This window comes from Bubalus kerabau, chromosome 1 (assembly GCF_029407905.1).
Source record: "Bubalus kerabau isolate K-KA32 ecotype Philippines breed swamp buffalo chromosome 1, PCC_UOA_SB_1v2, whole genome shotgun sequence".
Classification (NCBI taxonomy): domain Eukaryota; kingdom Metazoa; phylum Chordata; class Mammalia; order Artiodactyla; family Bovidae; genus Bubalus; species Bubalus kerabau.
The window spans coordinates 207,163,744-207,183,626 of record NC_073624.1 but is presented as its reverse complement, the minus strand read 5'-3'; the positions used below and the strand labels follow the sequence as shown (position 1 = coordinate 207,183,626).

The 19,883-nt window shown below is 38.6% G+C and overlaps 1 protein-coding gene across 7 annotated transcripts in view; it reads left to right on the top strand.

Annotated features, from left to right (window-relative positions):
- Positions 1-19,883, top strand: part of UIMC1 (ubiquitin interaction motif containing 1) — a 139,263-nt gene that overhangs the window by 85,555 nt on the left and 33,825 nt on the right. For all 7 annotated transcript variants that reach the window (XM_055551064.1, XM_055551059.1, XM_055551037.1 and 4 more), the window contains 2 exons: positions 562-662; positions 7,035-7,197. In XM_055551064.1, coding sequence (XP_055407039.1) covers positions 562-662; positions 7,035-7,197 — 264 coding nt within the window. The remainder of the gene's footprint in view (positions 1-561; positions 663-7,034; positions 7,198-19,883) is intronic.

The window sequence follows — 19,883 nt, the reverse complement described above, 5'->3', positions numbered from 1 at the left end:
TTGGTGAATTCTGTTGTATATAAATTATGCCTCAGTAAAGTTCTTTTTTTTAAAATGGAGACCACTGTTAAAAATTTTTTTTAATTTAATTTAGTTTTGACTGTGCTGAGTCTTCGTTGTTGTGTGGGCTTTTTCTGTATTGTGGTGAGTGGGGGCTACTCTCTAGTTGTGTGGGTTTCTCATTGCTCTGGCTGCTCTTGTTGTGGAGCACAGGATCTGTAGAGTGCAGGGCTTCAGCAGCTGTGGCATGTGGGCTCAGTAGTTGCAGCTCCTGGGGTCTAGAGCACAGGCTCTATAATTGTGGCACCTGGACTTGGTTGTTCCGTGGTGTGTGGAATCTTCCCAGACCAGGGATCCAACCCATGTCTGCTGCTTTAGCATCTGGATTCTTTACCACTGAGCCACCAGGGAAGCCCTCAGTAAAGTTTTAAGAAGAAACGAGCTTGATTTATATTGCCACTGCAGTATTATCATACTTGAAGCTTAAGGAAATAAGTGTTTTCTTTTAACTATGAAAATACAAAATGAAAATTAATGAAGTTTTGATTTTTTAAATTGCAGAGACACAGCTAAGTTCTCCTGAAACTTTTGACCTTGAAAAAGAAGGCTTTCCAGATGGCAGAGAGACCCTGGATGAAGTAAGAATAATGGCAGATAAGGAGGTGAATATTACTTTTAATTTTTCTCAGTGTTTTCTTTCTACTGGTCGTCCTCTCTCTGATGCAGTGTTGACCTTGGATGAAGAGATTTAAGTGACAGTGGGTTAGGTTTTTATCTTAGATTCTTAAAAGTGAGTTCAGCACTATTTCTAAATATAACAGTAGTTCCATTTCTTCAGTATTTTAATATGCTTTATTATGTCTAGTACAGATGGGAAAATGGAGATTTAGGATGTTTGAGTAATGTTGACCTAAAAAATAGTCACAACCTAGAAGCTGAGAGTTATGTTTTATTTGGTGGGAATTTTTAGGGGGGAGGAGTCAGGTTATATAGAAGCTCTTAACAAGGAGCAGGTAATCTAAACATCAAAAGATTATTGTTAATTAAGGAAAACCAAATGTCTCAAGTTAAGGAATTTAATGCTTTTCTTTGTGTGGGAAGATGCAAGAGTCTGGGCTTACTGAAATCATTCCTTTCATATGCATCTTAGCTGTCTGGGGCCAGTGCTCACCGTGGGATGAGCTCCTGATAGCAGGCATTGTTCTTCCTGGGCTCATAAATTCACATTTGGAGGGCCAGAATCCCGGATGGCTGTGACATTCTTGTTTATTGATGTGACAGGAAATACTCCATTTCATAGTAATTTGCTCAAATTCAAACTGCTAATAATGATACTACCAGAATTTGAACATAGATTTGTCTTCAAAGACCTGGAGCATTTTCTATTATGTAAGTAACAGAGATGAACAGTCTTGGAAAAAGTTGCTACCTTTATATTACGACCTAACTTTCAGCCAGGGAGGCCTGGCGTGCTGCAATTCATGGGGTCGCAAAGAGTCGGACATGACTGAGCGACTGAACTGACTGAACTTTCAGCCCTAATTTTGAGATGTGATCAGAAATGCAAAATCTGGATAGCAGCATGATAAAATAAGTCAATTTGTATTTATACTAGTACCTTTCTTAAGTTCACATATCTGACATTAACTATAAGGCTGATTGACACAAGTTCATATGCCTGATTAAGATTGAGTGCATATTTTTTCATCTTGAGTCTGACAAAACAATTTTAAATATCAATAACTCTTTTAAAAAATTCAGACCTTTAAAATCTGTTGTGAAAAATAGCCTGAGACTTAAACTAGTTTTTCATGAAAATAAATTTTTTGGTTACACATGTGCATACGTTTTATTCTGAGCAATTCTCTTATTCTGAGCTTCATTCTCTTATTCCTTTTTATACTCTACATTTTTTTGAAAACAATTTTTGCCTTAGAAGTTATTAATAGATCCCCTTCCTAGTTTCTGTACTGCAGGTAACTGAGTGGAAATCCTGCTTTCATGACTTGTGCAAGGCTTTTGGTTCCCTGGAACCTGATCTGTCACAACTGACAGACCGAGATTCCCTCATGCCTGTAGTGTTAGTTTCCTAACACCTTTTGGTGAGGAGCTCCCTGCCTGAGAGCTGCTGAGGTTGGATCCTGCTACATAGTGTCAAAATGGCCTCAGGTTCTTTTCCTAGGGAGAAACTATAACCTTCTCAATAGGGATGAGGGAACAGAGTGTTGTTAACATAGTTATCTTAACATGCAGAAGAAGCTCTGCAAGCCTTTAGCTAATCAAGGCTGATTTCTTAAGCATCCATGACTGTGGAGGAAACAAGTCTTTGAGCGAAGACCAAGAACCATATTTAAAAGTTAGGTGTGTCTGCAGCACTACACATCAAGTGGATGGAATTGTATGGTCTTTTTCACATCTAATGTCCTCTTTTTGGTGGTGTTGTTTGCTAATATCTGTGGATGCTCTAAATAGTCTTAGAAGTTAACATTAAAAGAAGTTGGAGATGCTGTAGTTTTTAAGTTACTGCACAATCACTAGTTACAAGTCACTAGAAAGATAGAATCTGGGCATTTTGTGTGTACAATGATAGTATTACAAAGGGTGTGGACTCTTGCCCTTGGAATCTGTGTATAGGGTCATTTACCCCAAAATTTCTTGTTTATTGTGCAAGGAGCTTGAGTATTGGAACTAGAAGACATGACTTTGAATTCCAACCCTATCACCTCGGTCAAATTAATTGCTTTCTTCATTTATTTGGCAGATATTATAGTTTGTGTACTGTGTGCCAGTCACTGTTTTGGAGTCGTGAGATATAGGTAAATAAAAAAAAAACAACTCCTGCCCTCAAAGGGACACACAAACAAATAATTATAATATCTGACAAATGTAATGTTAGAAAATGCCTGGGGCATTAGGGGAGGGCATTAGAGGAATGCCCTAATGGAGAGGAATGCTTTTCTGAATTTCAGTTTTTCATTTATAAAATGTAGACAGAAATAGCCTATTTTATTGGGTTGCTCTGATGATGAAATTAGATAAAGAATATGAAACATAGCAGGGATTTGGCACAAGTAGAAGTATGCATGTGGAACTGCTTTGTAATACATTGTGGCTGCTCAGTGATATTAGCTTACAAATGACACAGAATTGCTTGACAGTATTTGAGGTATTTGGAATACCCTTGCCAGAACTGTAGTCCCTCTTGATTTGATATCCTGCAGTGGTAAGGTTCTTTTGGAAATAATATTTTTGGAATATCTTGCTTGAGTGGGGGTCTCAGATATTTGTACTCAGAAGTCTGTTAACTGTAGGCTTTATTCAGACTCAGATACTGTTGACCCTTGAACAACAAGGGGGTTAGGGGTGCTGACTTTTCGTGCAGTTGAAAACCAGTGTATAACTTGTAGTGGGCCCTTGGTGTCTGTATTTTCTCCCTAACACAGCCAACCGCAGTCTTAGAACTGTAGTATTTACTGTTGAAAAATATTTGTATATTAGTGGACCTGCACAACTGTAGTCAGTTGGTTAAGTAAACTGTGTTAAATAGACTGTGTCTAAGATAAAAGGGGCGATAAACACTTTCCTAAACTATGTATAAATCTTATGGGGAATGGGTAAGGGAGTTGGTGACTGTAGGACATACTCTCATTTTCATTGGATCCATTTCTTGAGATGAAGTTTCTTTTCAGGCCAGCCTTTAATAGATCATGATTTGGTATACAAGTACCTGTTTTGAGAAAATACACATATAGTATTTTAAAAGCAGCAGAAGCAGCTCTGCAGAGACCCAGTCCCTGATTGCATAGTCCTCACAAAAGCTTCTTGGCTTGTATTTTTTTTTCCTTTTGAGGCTCCTCCATTGTAGCTAATATTTAAATAGACATTTTTAATGGTGCTGGGAAAAAACTTAGGTAAACATAAAAATGTTTAGAAACCTTCTGGATTGCCTATAAATGTGATTGGAAGTGGTCTTGTATTCACAATAAAACAATAATAGATCAGCTTCTCCCTCTTGAATACTATAATAATAGTTGAAGGTACCTTTTCTGCAGTTTATAGAGCTGGTGATAGAATACAAAGGAGTATAGTACTGGATGTGAATACAAGTATCATTCATGTCATATAACTTTTCTATGCGCATGTGTGTTAGTCGCTTAGTTGTGTCCGACACCTTGCGACTCTATGGACTGCAGCCCTCCAGGGTCCTCTATCCGTGGAATTCTCCAGGCAAGAATACTGGAGTGGGTTGTCATTTCCTTCTCCAGTTTCTGTGCTTAGTGAGCTTTAGAATGCCAAGTAACTGCTCAACTGCCACTTAATTTTCAAGACTATTTGCAAATTATAGGGTATATTTATTTTTCTTCCTTCTGCTCAAATGGCTTTGCACTTACAGGACAACTTTTCCTTATACAAAGGAACCTGTGTTTGTGAGAATCTCAGTGACTAAGATAGGAATAAAAAGCACCTAGAACTTTTAGAGAAGGCAATGGGAACCTACTCCAGTACTCTTGCCTGGAAAATCCCATGGGCGGAGGAGCCTGGTAGGCTGGAGTCCATGGGGTCGCTAAGAGTCGGACACAACTGAGCAACTTCACTTTCACTTTTCACTTTCATGCACTGGAGAAGGAAATGGCAACCCACTTCAGTGTTCTTGCCTGGAGAATCCCAGGGACGGGGGAGCCTGGTGGGCTGCCATCTCTGGGGTCGCACAGAGTCGGACACAACTGAAGCAACTTAGCAGCAGCAGCAGCAGAACTTTTAGACCCACTTGACTTACCCCACATCCTAGAGAAGAATAATTTTAGAACCAGAGTGTCTCCCAATACCTGGCAGAGTCAGCTTCCAGAAACAAAGTGGGTGGGGAGTGCTTTTTGTTTTTGTCATACTGTGGTGAAATACTGAGAGTTTGGATGTTACCATAGGCCTGGGTTTGAGTCCACATTGTCCACTTAGTCATTTTGTGATCAGCAGATTACTTTGCCTTTTCAAACCTTAATTTCCTCTTGTATAATACTGGAGTGAGTGATACTTCTGACAATTAGGTTGTTGTGAGGTATGGATATGGAAAATGGTTGGCCAAGCCTGGCATAGTACAGGAGCTCAACCACTCTTGGTTCCTTTCTTATCTTTCTTCTCCCCCTCCCCCACCTTCCCCCGCTCCCCGCCAACTTTCTAAGTAAAAAGCAGGTATGTGTTGAAAATAACATTTTCTGGCAGTTGTAGAAATTGTTTTACTTGGTATTTATTTAGATGGCCTGTTTCCCTCTCTGCTGGGTTACATTCACAGGTGGTAAATTTTAGGGATGGCCTAAACTTAGAGACTAAAAAGGAAAAAAAAAAAACAAAAACCCAGTTTTCTCAGAGCTCAAATTATCTATCCACTGCAGTTTTGATCTCATTTTGTTCTTGTTTCAGAAAAGGGCTTATTTTGTTTCCTATAGTAAAGCATAATGATGGCCTAGTTGCTCCTTGCTTTTAAATGGAAGCAGTGGCTATGCAGGATAGTTTCACATTGATTGGATAGGACATGCTGTCCTTTGAAGCAAGTGTCAGGCAGTAGTGCTGCAGTGCTCACGCATACTGTTGAATTAATCACTGCAGAGTTCTTGGCTCTGACCTGTAAAGGTAAAATAAAACTGCCTCTGAGAGATACTGGGAGCTGTAGGAAAAATGATGACTACAAAACACTGAAAAGGGAGTAAGAATGGCTTTGTCAGAATTGTTTTAATGATTGCCTTCAGGCCTTAAATGTTTGGGTCTTAGTTGTGTTTCCTCTTTCAACGCAAAAGAAACAAATAAAACATAAGAGGTAGTTTGTCTTAATGGTATAAGCTGAGGCCTAGATTCTTAATTTAAATTTTAGTTGTGTTGCTTGAGCTCTTTTTTTTTTTCCCTCACGCCTGATGTCCGAAGTTACTTACAATGATACAGTTCTTTTTGTGTGTTTGTGGAATTAATTCTTTTTTTTTCTTTCAGTTTAATTGAGATATGATTAATATATAGCTCTGTTTTGGAGAAGGAAATGGCAACCCACTCCAGTATTCTTGCCTAGAGGATCTGTGGACAGAGGAGCCTGGTGGGCTGCTGTCCATAGGGTTGCACAGAGTCAGACACGACTGAAGCAACTTAGCATGCATGCATGCATTGAAGAAGGAAATGGAAACCTACTCCAGTATTCTTGCCTGGAGAATCCCAGGGACAGAGGAGCCTGGTGGGCTGCCGTCTATGGGGTCTCACAGAGTCGGACACGACTGAAGTGACTTAGCAGCAGCAGCATAGCGCTGTTTAAGGAGTACAGTATAATGATTTAACTTACATGCATAGTTAAATGATTATCACAATAAGTTTAGTGAACACCTGTAATCTCATATAGATATAAAATTAAAGAAATAGAAAATTTTTTTCCTTGTGATGAGAACTCTTAGGATTTACTCTAGCAACTTTCTAATATATAACATACAGCAATGTTAATTATATTATTACATTGTAAATTACACCCTAAATACTTATCTTACAATTAGGAGTTTATACCTTTTGACTGCCTTCATAATTCTTTTGTGAGATTGAAAAACTGTCTTTAAGATGCTGTTGCTAATATAAATTGAAACATAGCATACTGACTTAATGAGGATAGCACCTTGCAGTGGGATACAGAGGAATGCTGTCAGATTTTGGAGCCCAGTAATCTCTGGTTTGAATTTCAGCTCTGCCACTTTGTTCTGTAACTTTGGGCAAGTTGCTTTACTGTTTTAGATAATACTTTTCTTAAGTGTAAAAAGAATGTTGTAATCTTTACAAGACTACCATGAGTTTTAAACGAGCATTATTACATGCAGAATGCTTAGCACACAGTAGGCAGACACTGAATGAGTATTAACTATGTTAGTGTATCTCCTAATCTACTGTCCAGAATTTGGCAAAATGATTGGTATCATTGAAAGTAATTTAAAATACGGGATGGAGCCTCTTGAAGTTCTTTTTGGGAAAAGATACTTTGTAAAGCTAATACAATTGCTATTTGTCATGTTCTTTAGGTTCTTCAAGTTGATAACAAGAAAGATGCTGAGAAAGAAATATCTACTTCTATCTTCTCATCTAGTGCCCAGGTATCCTGCCCACTCTGTGACCAACGCTTCCCATCCACAAAGATTGAGCGACATGCCATGTATTGCAATGGGCTGATGGGGCAAGATACAGGTAAAGCCACTCTTTTCTTTGACTACATGGTAGTTTTGTAATCCTATACAGTACAGTGCAACAGACAGCTCTTCTTCAGTATTTAAGTTGTTGATTTTTTCTGTTTAGCTAAGTCTCTAGTGCTTTTGACATTCTTTACTACGTTGGCTGGCATGCTCTTTTGTTGCACATATCTCAGGACAAGGGGATGGAAAAAAATCTTTCATCTTTTAATGTTTCAAACTTACTCTTTGTTTTAGGCCGTCCATTTTACATTAGGCAGGCCAAAGATCAAGGTGATCTCATGGACCTTGCATTTCACGTTGTATACAAATACTGAAACTCCTATGAAACTTGAGGAAATAAGTTCTAGAGTTGCCTGTTTTTCATTCAAAATAAGTCTCTTGTCGGGGGTGGGGGGTGGAGGTGTGTGTGTAAATTTTACCTAAAGACAGTTACAGCTGAAAAATATCCCTAGTTTCTATTCCTCTCCTATATGTCTCTGATGCATCACCCTGGAGCTTTTGGTTATCTCTCAAAGAGTACACCAGAGGCCTTGGTTTGGGTACAGCATGAGATATTGGCCAAGAGAATCTGTTTGTTCATCACAGCCCTTGAAATACCACCCCTGATCTTGCCTTTCTAAACTCTAAATATGATAGAATCTGCACAGCTCTCTGTGGTCTAAGTATAATAGAATCTGCATACCTCTCTGTGGTCTAACATATTGAATGTTACCATCCATTAGAAGATTAGAAATGTTGCAACAGTTTTCTCAGTTCTACTTGGTTCCCATCACTTAGAGATGTTTAATCTGAAATTGTATAATTGTGAGGTATGGGAAAGAAAGACACATGTTATTTAACTTTTCTGATGTTATACACTTCTCATTAATTAAATAAGGAAGTACCTAAACTTATAATTTAAATAAATTTGTTGATTTTTCTAATTGTAAAGTAGTACCTGTTCATTTTTAGTACAAATAATAATAATAGTGTACATTTATTGAGTACTTGAAATGAGTCAAGCACTATTTACATAAATGGGACCATGCCATATATAATTCTGTAGTTTGCTTTTTTTTTATTTAGCAGTAAGTTTAGATCTTTCTGTGTACAGATATATTTTTTACATAGTTGAGATCTGACTGTATGTAAAATTCTGTTTTGTTTTTTCTACTTATAGCATTAAAGTTTTCCCATGTCACTAAAAGTTAGGTGTAAAAATATTTTTAATATTATATTAAAATATTTAATATAATATTCTGTAATGCAAAGTGCCTTCATTTACTTGTCATATATTTAGAAGGCTTCATGTTGCCATGTTATACTTACATGACACTGAACTTTTTATGCCAAAAATTGTTGCTATATTTTGGGGTTATTTCTTAAGGATATATTTTTAGTTTGGTTGGTAATGAGAGAAAGATGGGCTCCACAGTCCAGTCAGTCCGAGACTGAGTCCTACCTCTGTCACTTACTACTCTGTGACCCTGTGCTAGTTTCTATTCATGCATCTGTCAACCAATAGAAATGACCTTATTTGGTTTTTATGAGGTTAAATGAGGTATTTTCAGTAAAGTGTTCCGTACAGTGCCTAACACATAGTAAGTGCTTAAGAACTTTGAGCTGCTGTTATTGTTCCCAGTAGTGGAATTACTAGGTCAGATATTTTGTCATGATTTTTAAGGATTTTTATGAATAACACTGTAGTCTTTTAAATATTCTGAAAGTTGAAGACCTAAATCTGGTCAACTCCTTTAATTGAAGAGCACTGTAGGATTAGGATTTTAGATGCAGTTTTACTTTGATATAACTCTTTAGTTTGATTTTTAGTAGAGAGTTTTAGTGACTGAAAGAGTTCTAAGGCTGGACCTTTGGTGACCAGAGAAGGGAGAGACTGTTTTGTCTATCTCACTAAACATGCTTACCCAACTGGTATTAGTTACTGAGTCAACACCCCACTCAGCACTGAGGTTCAGAAATAAACGAGTTTGAGAAACTGAATCCCCATTGAGCTCTACGAATAGATGAATTTCTTCCAGTCATAATTAAAAGGTAAAAAGTAGTATTGAGTAGGCTTTAGTGACATCTCCTAGACAGAACACTGATAGTTTGTGCTTAAACAGGAAGCTTTGGTATTCATCTTTGTCAGATATCTTTCAGCTTTATGATACTTGCTTTTAATCTTTTTCTTCCTTATGGGGTGTGGTGGGGCAACTCATAACACCAGATACTTGATTCAGGCTTGTTTATGAGTTTTCTCAAACCTAATGCAGACGTATACCACCAGAATCAGGTTATTCTCATTGAACTTGTTGAGAAGCTGACACCATCAGGTAGGCAAAGTAGACTGAGACTTGCATTGTTACCCGTTCAGGAAGTCTTTCAAGTTCTTGAATCCACTGGGCCAGTGATCCTGTGTATTGCTGCTCAGTTGGATTTACACTCTGGGTCTTGAGGATTTTTTCAAACATTATAGATTTGAGTGTATTTTCCAATATAATTGGAAGCTCTTATACTCTTGACACTGTATGTCTTGTAGCTCTGATCCAAATGTCTCAGACCTCCATCCAAAGATGTCTGCGGTATCCCAAATGACAGTCATACTTTTTTTGAGGAAATTCATTTTAAAAATTAGTTCAGGGACTTCCTTGGTGATCCAGTGGTTAAAAGACTGTGGTTCCACAGCAGGGGGCACAGGCTCAATCCTGGGTCAGGGATCCTGCATGTCACGTGGCACAGGCTCCCTGCCTCCCCAAAGGAAAAATCCAAAAGTATGATGAAGACATGTTAGAATACCGCAAACTTGTTTTCAACACCAGCTTGTTTACCTAGAACCAGAAATTTATTTTTATTATACTACCTATTGCCTACCTACTTTAATTCATCCAAATACTTAATAGAAACACCTTTTTTTAAATGATGCTCGACCTTGTGTGGGTTACTAAAGAAGTTTAAGACAAGGTTTCTGTCATTAAGGAGCTTATAGTGTCATTGGGGTGGAGAAGGCAGTGGCGCCCCACTCCAGTACTCGTGCCTGGAAAATCCCATGGACGGAGGAGCCTGGTGGGCTGCAGTCCGTGGGGTCGCTAAGAGTCGGACATGACTGAGTGACTTCCCTTTCACTTTTCACTTTCATGCATTGGAGAAGGAAATGGCAACCCACTCCAGTGTTCTTGCCCGGAGAATCCCAGGGACAGGGGAGCCTGGTGAGCTGCCATCTATGGGGTTGCACAGAGTTGGACACGACTGAAGCAACTTAGCAGCAGCAGCAGTGTCATTGGGGAGATAAGCATTAACCTAAGAAATTAATTATAAGATGGCACAAAGTGAATATGTGTACCCTGACAGTAAGTGCACCAGGAAAAAGGAGAGCTGCAGTAAACAGGGATGATATTGCCAGAGAATAGTGGGCGTAGCCTCAGCTGGATAGGTTTGGACAAACCCATAGGAGAGCAGGGGGCCCTTTATCCTCCTATGGGTTAGATAAGGTAGGAAGCAAGGGAAACAGCCACTAAATAGCAGCTTCCTCTTAATCTTCCTAGTAATGTTAGCTTACCTAAATTACCCTTTCTGGTGACATTATTTAGGCCTTACAGGAAAATTTGGAGCAGGGAGTCCTCACAAAAAATGTCGCTTTCGCTGCTTATTCCTCTGCTTTCCTGGTTGCTGGCTCTAAGGTGGGGTACGGGAAGTACATTAGATGAATTATGTGAAACATGTACTAGTGTGACTGGCATATAGTAGGTCTTCAGTGAATTTGCTGTCATTTGGTTTCTCTGCCAGCTTGCCTGTCCTGTCTTCCTTGCCATGTACTGTAGTGTTTGTTCTGGTTCCTCTCAGCCTTATGACTGAAGAGAGAGGGCTGTCCTCAGCCTAATATTTTAATCTTTGGTGAAAGGAAGCCTCTCGTACAATGGAGGGGAAAGAGTTTTACACATTACCTCAGGATGAGAGACCGTTAGCCAAATGCCTAAGGGTATGGAATAAGAGAGGACTTTTTTTCCAGAGCTAAGGATCCAGCTTTCCCCTTCTTCCTGTTTTTCCCTGAATCTGATCCTAGACATGCTTGGTTTGGCTGTGTAAAAGAAATAGTAATTAGAGTCATTTACATGAAGTGTCTACCGTTTATGCCTGTTACCGTGCAGCACAATAACAGTTATGCATATCATTAAATATGTGTCTGATTAACTTTGCTGTAAGTTTTATTTGATTATAATACTACACTCTGGTTGAGTTGGCTCAGTCTGCTCAGTTTGTTGCTCAATGACATGGCTGTCTATTCACAACTGTGGAAAAATTAGAGAGTGTTCTTTAAAGGCATTGTTTGAAGAGAGACGATTTGTTAAATCAGTCTAAACTGTGACAGAAGCAGGTTGCCTTTACATTTGCTTTCTGGAGAATGTCTTTGAGATAATTTTTTCCTTTTTGTAATTTTATTTATTTTATTTTTGGCTGTGCTGGGTCTTTGTTGCTGTGCAAGCTTTTCTCTAGCTACAGAGTGCGGGGGCTACTCTCTAGTTATGGTGAGAGTAGACTTTTCATTGCAGTGGCTTTTCTTGTTGCAGAGCATGAGCTTTAGGGTATGCAGGGTTCAGTAGTTGTGGTACATGGGCTCAGTAGTTGTGGCTCCAAGGCTCTAGAGCACAGGCTCAGTAGTTGTGGCATATGGGCTTAGTTGCACCCCACCATGTAGAATCTTCCTGAATCAGGGATTGAACCTGTGTCTCCTGCATTGGCAGGCAGATTTTTTTTTTTTTTTTTTTTACCACTGAGCCATCATTGGCTCGTTTTATTAAACATCTAGGAAGAAAAAAGGTATTCTTTTACTCATCCAATAAATACTTATTAAATGCCTACTATTAATACATGGCAGGTATAGTCAACAGAATATACAAAGTTCATGTTGTCAGAGATGTATTCTAGTAGTAGACTACTTCAGTGAACAAACATATAATACGTCTGAGAGAAAGAAAGTGAAAGTGTTAGTCATTCAGTTGTGTCTAACTCTGTGACCCCCTGGAGAGTAGCTGTCCAGGCTCCTCTATCCATGGAATTCTCCAGGCAAGAATACTGGAGTGGGTTGCTATTACCTTCTCCAGGGGATCTTCCCAACCCAGAGATTGAACTCAGGTCTCCTGCATTGCAGGCAGATTCTTTAATGTTTGAGCTACTCAGGAAGCCCCCTATAATATGTCATGTTGATAAGTATTTTAGAGAAAGAAATCAAAAGAAGAGAGGAATAGAGAGTACTGAGGACAGGAGGTGGCAGTTTAAAATAGGTGGTGTGGAAGTTTCTATTGAGAAGGTGACATTTTAACAGAGGCCCGAGTGAGGGAATGAGGTAGGAGAATTTTGAGTGGAGAGGAGAGAGTGGGAACAGTACAGGCAGTGGGAACAGTAAGTTCAGAGACCCTGAGGTGTGAACAGCCTTGGTGTGTATGGGGAATGACAGAGAAGCCATTGTGGCTGGAGTAGAGTGAGGGAGAGATTAACAAAACCAGAGAGATAATTGGGGAGGGGACAAGTGAACAGATCACGTAGAACTCGTAGGTCATTAGTGAGGAACTTGAACTTTTAAATAAGGAAACATTGGAGGGATTTGAGCAAAAAAAATGAATTAATATTTGAACAAAGGATCACTCTGGATGCTGTATGAATAGATTGTTGATTGACAAGGGTAGAAGCTGTGAGAACAGCCAGTGTTTTATTTTTGGTAATATGATATAGTGAGAGAAACATGGGCTTGGAACTAGGTAGATCTGAACTTAAATTGCAGCTGTAATACTGGTCAGCTGGGTAATATTTGACAAATTACCTTACTGTTTGAGGATCAGGTTCCTTATTTGTAAAATTAGTCTAGCATCATTAGTATTGTCATGAGAATCAGAAATACTTTTATAAAGTACCCAGCACTGTGTCTGGATTGTTTTAGATATTCAATAAATGGTAGCTGCTGTTATTGTTCAATATTTCAGCTAGAGCTAAAAGAAGGATGAAAGACAGGGAAATGCATTAGGGCCAAAGTGCTAAGAATAAGTTAGTGAGAAATAGATCCGAGCGGAGTTAGGAAAGATGAAGGCATTAACTATACTCTTTGGGCCTAGATACAGAGGTGTGAATACTGCTAGGAGTGAATTTTCTCTTCATGGATATTTCATGGAAACATAATGGTGAGTAAGTGCATGGGTTGTTGTTCAGTTGCTCTGTCATGTTTGACTCTTTGTGATCCCATGGACTGCAGCACGCCAGGCTTCTCTGTCCTTCACCGTCTGCCAGAGCTTGCTCAAACTCATGTCCATTGAGTTGGTGATGCCATCCAGCTATCTTGTCCTGGGTCATCCCCTTCTCCTGCCTTCAATCTTTCCCAGCATCAGGGTCTTTTCTAATGAATCAGCTCTTCGCATCAGGTGGCCAAAGTATTGGATCTTCAGCTTCAGCATCAGTCCTTCCAATCGAATATTCAGGATTGATTTCCTACTGGTTTGATCTCCTTGCAGTCCAGAGGACTCTCAAGAATCTTCTCCAACACCACAGTTCGAAAGCATCAATTCTTCAGTGCTCAGCTTTCTTTATAGTCCAACTCTCACATCCATACATGAGTACTGGAAAAACCATAGCTTTGACTATACGGGTGGAGGTAAGAATCCTTAATGGAGATTTGCGTGAGAACTATCAGAGAAATACTGAGACCTAGAATAGGTTTCGGAGAAGGCAATGGCACCCCACTCCAGTACTCTTGCCTGGAAAATCCCATGGACGGAGGAGCCTGGTAGGCTGCAGTCCATGGGGTCGCTACGAGTCGGACACGACTGAGCGACTTCACTTTCACTTTCACTTTCATGCATTGGAGAAGGAGATGGCAGCCCACTCCAGTGTTCTTGCCTGGAGAATCCCAGGGGCGGGAGAGCCTGGTGGGCTGCCGTCTCTGGGGTCACACAGAGTCGGACATGACTGAAGCGACTTAGCAGCAGCAGCAGCAGAATAGGTTTGATGTGGGTGACTCAGCAAAAATCAGAAGACCTGAACGTCTCTAGGTAAAACATTTCTTAAATTGAACAGAGTTGACTTTTTCAGTTTTATATATGTGTATTTGCCTACCTGAATGTAATTTGTACTCCCATTCAGTCTTCTCACTTGTATTAATGTGGCTTTTGTGGTATCTAGGAGGATTAAGTATATCACTGTTGACAACTAACTATAGAGGTGTTAATAATACATGTCAGTAGTTAGGTGTATTGTTAGGAAGTAGCTTAAGTTTAGTAGAAATAGCATGGATTATGGAAACACACTGACCTGTGGGGAGATATACAAATCCAAAGTGAGATTATAGTACTGTTGGGTAGATAAGACATACACATGAATAACTGTAATGCAAGATCAAAACTACTAAGGGGCGTAGAGATAAATTCTGTGGTGTTTCAGAAGAAATGTGATTAGAGATTTAGAAGAAAGGCATTAATGTAAAACAGCAGGCAAAAATCAAATCATATAAATAGGAAAACATGAAAGGTGTACAAAAGAGCACACAATTCAGTGTGGTTGTAGTATAGACATAATGAAAATAAATAGTAAGCAGTTGGAGAATGACAAATGTAACTTGAATTATATGAGTTAATATAGGACAAGGGTTTTTTTCAACCTGTAAAAAATTATTTATGTGTTTACTCCAGTGTAGTATATAGGACTCTTTTGGGTGCAAGTGTTGGAAATACAATTCAAGTGAAAAGTGAAAGTGTTGGTCACTTGGTTATGTCTGACTCTTTGCAACCCCATGAACGGTAGCCTGCTAGGCTCTCCTCTGTCCATGAAATTCTCCAGGCAAGAATACTTGAGTGGGTAGCCATTCCCTTCTTTCAGAGGATCTTCCCAACCCAGGAATCAAACCCAAGTCTCCTTCATTGCAGACAAATTCATTAGCATATGAGCCACCAGGGAAGCCCTGGTAATCTTAAGCAAAAAAGAGAATTTAGTTTGCATAATAATTGGGAAGCCTGGGATAGGCTTCAGGCTGAGCCAGATCTGGGAGCTGAGATGATGTTTCTTTGTCTTTTGACTCTACTTTTCTCTATTCAACAGATAGACTTTGTTGTTGTTAAGGGACAGGCAAAGTGTCTGCCAGCAGCCATAGAGTTTTAGCCTTTAATGGGAAAAAGGAGTTCTTTCTCCTGAGGCCATAAATCAATCTAAGAAAGACTCTGATGGTCTTTATTTAAGTAACCACCCCTAGTTTAGTTACTATTATCAAGTGGATGGTTATGTATCATTTATTAATATGTCAGAACAAGTAACAGAAAACCCTGTTAGTATCTATCAGAAAATTTTATCAATTCTGATAACAGAAAACACCATATTAATTAATGTAATTAAGTGAGTTTAACATGTAAGTTTTCTTTTTCTTACATAACAAGATATCTGGAGTGAGGTAGTGGCTCAGTGACATAATGAGGACCAAAGCTTTTCTGTTTCAGCTCTACAGTCCTTGACTTGTAGCTTCTTGACTTACGGTCTCAAGATGGCTGTTCTATCTCTAGACCTTAAATCTATGTTCCAGGTAAGAAGAAAGGATAAAGGAGCATGTCTATAGGTTGTAATTACTGCAGTCTATTAACTCATTCCTATAATAATCTCATGGACTTGAGTTTATTCCAAATTGTGGAAAAATTAGGTCAGTTATAAATTTAGTGTTTGTTCATGTCCTTTATCTGTGTTTATGTGTCTTTGAAGTCAGTCATTGATTAATTTGCTGTTAATGAAGTTTTGTGTTAGGTGCTGGGAGTGTTCACAGGGTGATAAGGTGATAAGTGCTCGCAGAGCTGATTGAACCTTAAATTTGTATTCAGGAAATTCACAGTCCAGTGAGGCAGACAGACTTGGACATGACTAAGTATGATACAAATTAGTTGAAATGCTAAAATAGAGGCACTAATATCAGGTGTGTGTTTTTAACCACCCCCCCTTTATTGAAAATGTGCATCTAAAATAGCAATAAGCCTTGTTAGGTGTAAACTGTCTGAGTTTCTGATTTTTTTCTTTAAACCACACCACAAAAAGTAAAATTACTGGATTATATGTATAAAGTTTTAAGGCTGTTTTCAGAAGATTCTACTAGTTTAAATTCTCATTGGCAGCACATAACAGTTTTCCTTTCACCACACCATTACAAATACTGAGAAATGTTACGTTTTCTTTTTTTGTTTTTAAAGCATGGTATATTCATTAGATAATCAGTGATATTTCATTATATTTTATATTTCTTTGATTAGTACCGTTGAATTTGTTTCTTTTTTAAAAAAGCCAACTTGTATTTCTTCTTTGAAAAATTGTTATCTGAACTTTCCCAAGTATCTATTGGGTTCTTAATATTTTTCTTATCAGTTTATGTAAGTTCTTTAGAATGGTATTTGTCTTTTGCTTCAAAGGTGCTTTCCAGGTTTTTCCCACCCACCCATCAGTTCTTACCAAGTTTACAAATTTGTGCAGCCTGGCACAGCACCCCCTTCTTGTGTTTAAACAGTCAGAGCTTTTATTTCTTTTTTTTTTATATAAATTTATTTAAATTGGAGGTTAATTACTTTACAATATTGTATTGGTTTTGCCATACATCAACATGAATCTGCCACAGGTATACATGTGTTCCCCATCCTGAACCCCCGTCCCACCTCCCTCCCCGTACCATCCCAGCAGAGGCAGGGCTGATCCTGTAGAAAGATCCCTAATCTTTGGCACTGGTATGGAGAAAAGAGTATTGGAATCCATGCAATTAGGGAGAGGGCTGCAAGGAGAAATTGTAAAAAATGCATTGGTGCTGATAGTGGAAGAAGGAAGCTGAGAGGTAGGAAGAGATAGTGGTCTAGTACAGAGGTCAGTATGAGCTGGAAGTAATACATCTAAAGTAGATTTGTCTTTGATAGACTTGACTCCAGACTGTTAAGTGTTTCTGTAGAGGCCATCATCTTATTTGAACGCCTACTGACATAGAAATACATCATAACTTTTAGCCATTGGATGAACCCTTAGACCAAGTACCTCCATTCCAGACTTGTGATGTTCCATTGCTTGTAACTCTGTCTTGTATGCAACTCTCTCCTCTTGTATGAATAATGTAACAAAACTGTGTGGTCCTGTCCGATTCCTCCATGCTTGTCATCTGAATTGTCTTCTGATAATTTTTGTTCCCCCTTTCTGTAGAACATTTCCTTGTATGATGTGGCATGTGAAATGGCAATGTGACTGCAATCCATGTCTGCTTTAGTCCTCAGTGTCTTCACTCTTCCCATTTTGTTCCTCTAAACCTTGACTTTGTCTTTGTTTTAGTTATCCCTACTCATTGTGACTTGCTGCTAAAGAGCCAGACATCAGGATTTCTTTTAGCATGTTTTTTTCTTCTAGATGTGCTTATTCCTTCCTTAAAAAAATAAAATAGCTCTTATTAACACCTGAATAATACCCAAAGTATTATGTGTTGAAGGAATATTAACAGCTAAAAACTACTTGAGAGGAGTTCTCTCACTTCATGATTTAGTCACACATTTTAATTTAGGCATCTAGAGCATTTTAAGAAAGAAGAAAGTTCAAGAAATTAATATTAGGTGAGTTATCTCCATTATAATTTTCATAGAACCACAATCAGGACTATAATTATCTTCAGTTCCGTTCAGTTCAGTCGCTCAGTCGTGTCCGACTCTTTGCGACCCCATGAACTGCAGCACGCCAGGCCTCCCTGTCCATCACCAACTCCGGGAGTTCACTCAGACTCATGTCCATTGAGTCGGTGATGCCATCCAGCCATCTCATCCTCTGTCGTCCCCTTCTCCTCCTGCCCCAATCCCTCCCAGCATCAGAGTCTTTTCCAATGAGTCAACTCTTCGCATGAAGTGGCCAAAGTACTGGAGTTTCAGCTTTAGCATCAGTCCTTCCAATGAACACCCAGGACTAATCTCCTTTAGAATGGACTGGTTGGATCTCCTTGCAGTCCAAGGGACTCTTAGAGGTTAACTATTTTTGTTATTTCCATTTTATCCATGAGGAATCTGGTATTAGAGAGGTTTAGTTCTTGTCCAGCATCAGATAGTTAAGCAACAGAGTCAGAGTCCAAACCCAAGTCTGCCTGACTCCGGAGCTAGCATTTTCCTTCACTGCACTGCTGTTTTCTCTCTGCCTTTCTGTGTGTAGAGATGGAGACACACAGTCGGGGAAAGTATCGAGGAGAAGCATATAAGCCTCAGTTTTAGGAAGGCAGAGTGCAATCCTTCACCCTTGAATGCAAGCGTGAAATCTGATCTCATCAGAATTGACCTTGTCAGCTTTTCAGTTACCTAGAAGAAACTGCTTGATGGATTCAGACTATTTTCTGGTGAACAGAGTTGATATGACATAGGTCATCTCTGAAAACATGTGTGCAAAGTCAAAGGAACAGATGAACTATCAGAATTACTTCTGGTGGTGGCTATGGAGATTGACCATTCACAGACTTGTTACTAAGGAATTTTCTAATGGCCTAATATAAAGGGAGCACTTGATAGCAAGATAGATTTGTTTTCCCATTAAGTAAAAGGGTTTAATTTGTCAAGTCTTTATAAATCATACCCAGTACAGCTACCATTTATGAGCATCTGCTATATACCAGAAACTGCCCTTTTCGTATATTCTATTTTAATTCTCACAACAATCTTTTGTAGTAGGAAATGAAGGCTTGATGGGAAAATAATTTCCCCAAGGTCACATCCATGATAAGTGTCAAGAACTCAGATATGCAACCAGCTTTAATTCAAAAGCTTTTACTCCAGAGAATCATCCAGAAATATTCAGATTTTTAAAAAAATTTAAGATTACTGAATACAGTATGATAGTCAACATTTTGTTTTAAGAATTTATAGTAAAACTGTGGTTTTATAGAATAACAAAGTAATAATAACAATTTTGAGACTGAAGTCTTCTTGCTAGGAGTGGGTAGAGACAGACGATGGAATCAGGAGGAAGCACAGTTAGCTAATCAGTGTTGATAATAGTGTATTTCTTAAGTTGGGTGATTAATTTGCATATATGTTCTTTTGTACATATTATGAAAACATTTTAAAGAGCTTGTATGTTTTTATTATGCTCTATTGTCATCCATTTCACTTTTGTAGGAACCTTGATAAAGCTAGCCACTAGTAAAATTCAGAGAAATTTATTTCATAGGGAGGTTTTTCTCTATATGAAGCTCATTGAGTATTATCTTAATTTAGGCTCTGGATTAGATTTATAATCTAATTATAATTAATTATATATTTATATAGGTATATATAAATATATAATTTATTATTAAATTATAATTTAGCCACTGGGTTAGGTTGTCATTAATAGTTTTTAACCACCTCTTTGGGTTTTTTCCAGGTTCTTTTATTGGTGCCACATGTCTTTCATACCAGTTTCTTGAAAAGACAATGGCCAGTTTAACTTTGATTATTGTCTTGCAAAAGGACTTTGTGTGTGCATGTTTATATTAATTACAAGAACATTTCAGACATAAAAATGGAAGGAATATTAGTGCCTTGAAACCCCCATGCGCTGCCCAGTCATCAACTCATGGTCACTGTTTCATCTGACAGACTTTTCTTAAAGAGACAGGTAGTAAATATTTTAGATTTCACATGCCTTATGGGCTCTGTCACAGCTTCTCAGCTCTGCCGTTATAGTATGAAAGCAACCATAGACAATATG